The 8,308-nt window shown below is 32.4% G+C and overlaps 1 protein-coding gene across 1 annotated transcript in view; it reads left to right on the top strand.

The window, feature by feature from the left end:
- LOC113514410 (uncharacterized) overlaps positions 1-2,302 on the top strand; it is an 81,321-nt gene extending 79,019 nt beyond the window's left edge. The window contains exons 8-9 of the mRNA XM_026898494.3: positions 347-560; positions 1,359-2,302. Coding sequence (XP_026754295.2) covers positions 347-557 — 211 coding nt within the window. The 3' untranslated portion in view covers positions 558-560; positions 1,359-2,302. The remainder of the gene's footprint in view (positions 1-346; positions 561-1,358) is intronic.
- The last annotated feature ends 6,006 nt before the right edge of the window (positions 2,303-8,308 follow it).

The following is an 8,308-nucleotide window of genomic DNA, read 5'->3' on the forward strand; positions in this document are numbered from 1 at the left end:
ATATTAAATTCGATCAGCCAAATATCAGATGGAAGAGATTGTTAGAAACTAGCGGCCTCATTGCTAGCAATATAACCTCGATGCGGTTACTGTCGGAAAAACACAGTAGTTAATTCTTGATGAATTCTTCACGATGGGTCATGTGACCTGCTTACATCCTCACCTGTCATCCTTTATTAGTACTCCGTCAGCGTAAACCGATAGCATAACAGGAAGGGTTACCATTATTATTGGATTATCATCTGTTAAAAAAGCAGCCAAATCCATCTCATTATATTAGAAGGATCGAGGAATCGAATTAAATTTTTTGAATTTGGAATCTGACAAAAATAAATGTTTTTTGCAGGGAACTGAATGAACTAAGGCGGCCAGTGTCCGACAACCCTGAAATCCTGAGATTCTTCCGCTACATGCGGGCGGCGAGACGCGGGCAAGAGGGCGTCGACTGCATGCGGGCACACCCCGCTTGTTCCGCTAACGCTGCGCCTGCGCATACCATGATAGCTGCGTACCACGACATAAATAAACTCGTCACCGCGAGAAAGATTAAAAATTAATGCGTAAGTACTGCTTGTAAATTAATATTAATATAATAAATGCAGAAGTTCGTAACGATGTATGAATGGTTATTTGTTAGTCTTTTACGCAAAAAAAAATACTGAACAGATTTAAATGAAATTTTGTATACGGGTAGATTATATCCTCACTTAGCACATAGTATACTATTACTATATTATTATTCTAGTGTTAATTGAATAAAATTTTACTAGTTTAAAGTTAACTTGTTCTTTACCTTATAATGGAAAATAAGTTGACGGCGCATGTTTGGTAAAAAGTGATGACAGTCTTCTATAGGTATGAACAGCATCATGGATATCACGGAGAGTGGACTGTGATGCCCATGGTACCGTGATAACTATTATATTCGCTACTCCTGAAAACTAAGATTTTTTTATAAATGGATAATAAATAAATAGTAACCCCGCCTGCGCTAACGGTATACGCTGACGGGGCACTAGTGAGAGATGATAGGTGACAATGAAAACACAGATCAGTTATCCCATCGTGATGAAGGAAACTGCGAGGAGATCGACCTGACAGGGTGTATTGCTAGTAATGGAGCTACTAATCCCCATTATTAACAATCCCTTCTCCCCACAAGACTAAGAGGTTATGTCCTCGTATCTTGTAATTTCATCATCATATCGCACCCTTCGGATCGAAACACAGCTGAACCTTTATTTATTATATGTAAATTCTGCTACTCGCACAAAGCCGGGTCGGATCACTAGTTTATAATATAAATAGAAAATAGAATAGAAATACAATATAATGGGAGTTATTTCTTTTCTTTTCAGGGAATCAAAGCGCTATCTTTCTGGCACGTGGACGTTATCAAATTTCATGGACAGTTTCCATCAAATTATTCTAATAAACTGATTTTTTGTGTATAAACCAGAACTGTTAACAGTGAAAAAAATATTGTTTTACAAGTTGACTATCCATTCCGTATTTATATACATGTTTTCTTATATATATATAATATAATGAACCGATGTCAAAAATTAACTTATCCATTTAAATATACAAAACATACAAGACTCGTTAACTTTGGAGCATAATATTCCAAAAGAGACTTTTAATATTTAATTATTATACATTTAAATATTGAAGTACCCTTCAGTTTTATTTTATTAACTTGCATTATAATAACTGAGCATAATGTAATATAAATAATTAGAATAATTAATACTTAAAACTTTTGTATATTAATTCTAAACATTCATTTTATTGTATATTAAACACTTTCTTTTTTAAATAAATATAATTTAATAAAGAAGGCAATATTTGCATTGGGTGACTAATGCAAATGGTTAACCTTAGTGAAAAGACGTTAATATGCTTATAAAATTTAATTTAAAATGTAACAGATTTATTTATATTATTTATTTTGTATAATAATAGGTATATTGTGGTATGAATGTAATTTATTGTATGAATCTATATGAGTGTGTGAGTGTAAAACAATATTTATTATTTAGCTTATTTTTTTCAATGTAATTTATTATTTACACTTTAACATTTATGTAAAACACATAAATACTTAATATTTTCTATAAGGATTTAAATCTTTGTTTTTGTTTTATTTAATTTTAAAGTGGGAATTGTAAAAGTGAGTTTACTCTTGCAATATAAGGTAATTGGGTAAATAAATAAACTTGTATATATTATTATTAAATGAAAGAAAATTATTAGGTAATATAAAAAATATTTAAAAAATTTTGCAATTATATAATCTCAGTAGGTAAATTAAATAAATGAAACTTTTGCATTTTTTCTTTTTAGTGTATATAGTTTAATTTATTTTTTGTTTATTTATTGACGTGTTTATTTATTCTTATAGTCATTAGAGAAGAAAATAAAAGATTTGACTATTCGTTTTATTTTTAATTTATTTAAAACTGTTTTCTTTTCATTACTACAGTTGTAATTTGACGTATTTAATTACGTTGTATTCAGAACCGTCTAGGAAATCAACACCTTGAAATTATTTATTGATAATATAGATAAAAAATTAAATTGTCTATATATTTGAACCAAAGTGACCGACATAGTCCAAAGGATAAGTAAGCTGAAATGGCAGTAGGTTGCTCACATGGCTCGAAGAACCGACAATCGATGGGGAAGAAACGTTACGCAATCGAAAAAGTTATTTATAAAGAAAATATTTATGTAGAATTTGTCGTATTATATTTGAGCCGAATAAATAAAGATGAGGAAGGTAAATCAATAGGCTGGAAAGGTTCTTGAGTGGCGACGCCGTACGGGGAAACGCTGTATAGGACGAACCCCTACTAGATGGAGTGATGGCCTCAAATTCATTGCAGGGAGTTAATGGATGCAGGTGGTTCAGGACTGTTCCTTATGACAGTTTATAGGAGAAACCTATGTTCAGCAGTGGGCAGCTAACGGCTGAAATCATGTTGACGACATTTTATTCACACATGTTACATACAAGAAGTTTCATAGACACATTAGATTGAAAATGTTTATAAAATAATATATTAATCAAATTTTCAATTAAATCTGTACATTAATATTATGCTTATAATAGAATTGAAACGGATGCTCGTTTACTCCCTTTTATATTAAAAAAAAAAACAGGTATTTAGAGTTACATATTTTATACAACAAACAATTTTCCGTGAGCAGTTGCATCAATCGTCACGTAATTTAAGATTGTATTCTATAAAAAAAAAACGTACTTCAATTCTGAAAAATCCATTTATTTTGATTTCAAAAGTAAACAACTGAAGCGATTTCGATAAAATTTCTGTCGCCACAACTGTGTAAACACCTGAGTCCTCAGGAATAGCAACGCATGGGGGGTATCATGGGAGAAACAGTATACTCTGTTATGTCAATGGAACTGCTCATGTCTATAGGCGACGATTACCATTTTCCATCAGGTGGGTTGTCAACTTGTTTGCCATTCTAAGTCGTATAAAAAAAGAAACAAACATTTAAAAAATTCAACCGAATTGAAAACCCCCTGCTTTTTTTAAATATGGAATATATTAACATACGTGAAAAAAACTACAAAAGGGACCTGAACTCTATTAAAAAAAAAATTACAATCAATTCAAAGTTAACGACGTAATTATGTACATTTTTGGACTATCTTAACTATTAAAAAATACAAAGAAATTAACCAATTATCCTACTGAGAATTCGTTTGAAAACCTTGTTTGCGTGCTGTAAATGTCTCGCTTTCAAAACCGTCAGATGGCGTGATTAATTTGAATAATTACTCGCTTAAATAGCATGCTATTACTATCACCTTTCTTTCCAGCCGTTAACTGTCCACTGCTGAACATAAGCCTTTCCCATAAGGGGAGTTGAGCCAGTAGTTGCCACACTTAACAGGCTATTCAGCATCCGCAATTAGGCTTTTAGTATTGTTTTAATAGGGATGCTATTGCCCATTCCTCGACGCCTAAGTTCTCTTAGTCACCTCTTATAACACCCATGGAAAAGATGCCGTGTAGTCCTGAAATATAATGCTATCCCAAGACCACAGGGCATATTTTATTTCATCTTTTCTTCGATAATATTTTTTTATGCAACTTTGAATGACAAACAAGCTGACGGTCCACCTGATGCAAAGTGGTAACCGTCGCCTATAGACATGGGCAGTATCATGGATATAAGAAAGTAGGCAAGCTGACAGCCCACCTGATGGAAAGTGGTAACCGTCGCCTATAGACATGAGCAGTATCATAGACATAACAGAGTAGGTATATTGTTTCGATCATGATACCCCCATGCATTGCCATATAGTGCTAAGTATCCCACTTGTCTTTATATAGCGATGGTGAACAATAAGGAATACTTTTCTAATCATTTCAACCATTAACTCTCCACTGCTGAACATAAGCCTTCCCCATAAGGGGAGTTTTGCTAGCAGTTGCCACACTTGACAGGCGAGTTAAATGTTCTCGAGGAAGAAATGTTCTCGAGTGATGACCCCGTACGGGCAAACTCAGTATAGGACGACCCCCCACTAGATGGTATGACGACTTCAAATGCATGGCAAGGAGTCAGTAGGTGCAGGTGGCTTAGGTCCGTTATTTATTGCAGACTATGAGGGAGACCTATGATCAGCTGAGGTGATGATGAGACGATATATATATATATATATATATATATATATATATGTGTATGTGTGTGTGTATATACATATGTGTATATATACATATACACTATATGTTTTCAATATATATACAAAGTTCCAACACGTGCCGACAAACACGACTATTAAATTGTCCGTTTGTTCACTTTTGTATTGTTCTATTTTAACAAACCATACAAATCCAGCTTAAAACACGGTAACTTGATCTATACTAAAAGATCCGGTTAAGTGGCCCCCACCAATTTCTTTGTAGAAAGTTGATCTGTTATGTGCATTGAATATTCAAACGTATACAACAGGAAGAGAGTTGAATATCGAATGAATATAAAGCTATGAGTCAAGTGAATCGTCATCCACTTATTATGTAAGTATTTTTGTATGTTTTTCGGTCACTGTTGCAAATCATTTTGCCACGTCACAAATAAGGGGTCATTGTACTATTCTTTATAAAGGTCATTTACTTAAGATAAATCTTGTACAACAGTATTATGTTTTTATAATATGTTAGTGAATTAAATGCCTGTATACATATTATTGTGTGATCCCGGTATAGAATAAGCCAACCCTTCCTTTCCCGTGGGTGTCTTAAAAGGCGACTAAGGGACGGCGAGGAATGGGCAGCAGCGTCCCTCTTAAAACATATCTAAAGCCTAACTGCAGTTGCCAATCCACCTGCCAAGCGTGGCAACTACAGATAAAACCCCACGAAGGGGGAGGCTTATGTTCAGCAGTGGACAGTTAAGGGCTAACGATACATACTAACTGATCCAACAAATGTTCTGCTATATAAATATTTTTTTTTCTGGATAGGGATACGCTAATCGCCTAGCGTTATAATGCTATACTTTACGACCTATTCTCATGCCTACTAAATATACATAAAACGTTTCATAAAAATCGGTCGAGCCATTTCGAAGGTGTTTCATCGCCAACATCGTGACACGAGATGTTTATGTATATGTAATATACAAAAAAAAAACAAAATAATATATAATACCAGAGAGAGACGTTGTATAAAAGTCGTATGCTTGGGCACCTCTGTCCCATCTGATTTCTACCGTGAAATAGTTGTGTTTGCATGGCTGTGTTTTGGTTTGAAGGATGGGATATGGCAGTGAATTTATAGGGTACAGAGGAATAACACCTGAGTCCTCAGGAATGGCAACGCATGGGGAGTTTCATGGACGAAACAGTATACTCTGTATGTCCATGGTACTGTTCATGTCTATAGGCGACGGTTGCCACTTTCCATCAGGTGGGCTATCAACTTATTTGCCACTTATTTGCTAAGTTGTAAAAAAAATGTGCGTTCTAGATAAGGCCGTCGTATGATTGGTAATAATGAATAAATAATAATAAATAAGATAAAGTAAGTATAATTATATTGTTTATACTGCATTTAAATGTATATTTAGCCTGTTATTTCTCCCTTTTTTAGTCTTATTATTTGTCTATTACGCCTTGACCAGATAATTTTAATTTTTCCTCTACATCCTAAGGTTGCCTGGAAGAGATCACTATTTAGCGAGCCCATTGTTGCCTATTTATATTTCTTTTATGTAATTAAGTATTTATTTTGTTTATGTACATATTTTTAATCTTTAGATTAGATTAGATTTGTTAGATTTGTTTATTTGATCAGAACATTGTTTTTTACAGATATTGATCCATTGTGAAGTACAAATGTTCGCCTTATAGTCTAAAAAAGCATGCAAAATTATAAAAAATTATTTATCTTTATAATATGTGTCATTCTTTGAAGGGAACAATAAAGAGTTTTCATTCATTCATACATACAATTGTGTGATGTAAACACAATAAATAAATTGTAAACAAACAAATATGCACCAGATTATTTCAGTAGATTCATCAAAAACATATTTCCGACTTGTCATGAAGTTCTAATTGCTCATATTTCGACGGTAATTGCCATCGTTTACCGTTTGGTAATAGAATATGATTATAGCATATTACTATTAATTTTCATCCTCAAAATGTCCTAAAGTCGACTAAAAATATAATTTAAAATTGTGTCCACAAAAAAGAAATGTAATTCGTTTGTAGTTAAGTTATTTTTATTTAAAAACTAAATTACCGAATCGATTTTGTAATTTTTTTTATGAAACTATGGTAAAATTAATACTGGCAATAAGATATAATTTAAGACTAGACTATACAAAAAAAACTGACTTCAGTTAGGACAAAACCAGTTATTTTAATTTAAAAACTAAACTGCTTAATCGAATTTGACAAAATTCCCATAAGACCGATCTGTAAGTATATTATTTCAGATAAAAAATATACATAATTTTCTAAATCGATTAATAACTGACGGAGTTATGGAGGTAACAAACATAAAAAAAATACCACTGCATTAAGAATCTTCTCCGTTTTTGAGATCTGCTAAAAACGCAATGTACTATTGTTTTAACAACATAAAAAAAAATATTGTAAGCCATCTCGCTAACAACTGTATACATTATATTACAATACATTTTTTTTATCGGTGAATATAGAATGGTAACCCCACCTGCGCTATCGAAATACACCGACGAGGCACCAGTGGAAGATGATAGGTGAGAATGCAGGTCACTTGGCCCATCATGATGAATTCATCGGGAATTAAGCATGATAGTTTCCAAGGAGAACCCTGAGGAGATCGACCTGGTAGGGTATATTGTTAGCAATGGGATTCTCAGTCTCCATTACTAACAATCCCTTTCCCCCTATTACAATACATTGTAACACACCAAAGTGATAAAAAACAGTTACCATTCCATTTTTATTAATTAAAGATCCATTTTGATAGCTTAAGATCAAGAAAAATTTATTAATTAAAAAATATCATAAAAAATCTTATTCCCAGCATTGGAGCTTGATAACTTACTTAGGTTAGGTTGGTTTGAAACTATGTAGGTAGTGCTGTGTAACATGTGTAGGAGAATTTATTTCAATCTGCTTAGAACAATATCTTGAGCAACTTTTAACGTTAATTTGAATAAAAAGAAATCCTATTTCATAATTATTTACTTCATGAGCAATCATTGTAATATACCAAAGTACGTTAACTTAATTTTTTATGTTTTCATAAAATCCTTAGTCTTTCATGCTATGTTATGTCTATGGTACTGTTCGTGTCTACAGGCGACAGTTACTACTTTTTTATTAGATGAGCTGTCCACTTGTTTGCTGTTCTGAATTGCATAAAGAAATTAAAGGCTTATAGTTCAACTGTTGGGCAACAGTAGGATATCATTATTATTGGATATTCAAGACTATAAGTCTTAATAAATGTTAATGATATAAGATAAAAATATTAAATTAATAAATATTCGTAAAAGCACTATCAGCTGTTTTCTTTTCCTCATATATAATATTCTTGATAGATATTCTAGTAAGTTTTAATTCAGTTTCATATTAAATTAAATTACATTACTCTAAGGTAAAGTCAACCTTTATCATCTACTCGTAATATTAATTCCAATTCCGTAACTAAAATTACTAACGTATCGATTAACATAGTTTCATTGTACTTTTGCCAATTAGTAGTTTCAAAATATCAAATTCCAAGGTCTGAGGGAATACCTGATAGTAGTTACTTCCATGAACTAAATT

This window comes from Galleria mellonella, unplaced genomic scaffold, assembly GCF_026898425.1.
Source record: "Galleria mellonella isolate WM207_F2 unplaced genomic scaffold, CSIRO_AGI_GalMel_v1 utg35, whole genome shotgun sequence".
In the NCBI taxonomy this organism is placed as follows: Eukaryota; Metazoa; Arthropoda; class Insecta; order Lepidoptera; family Pyralidae; genus Galleria; species Galleria mellonella.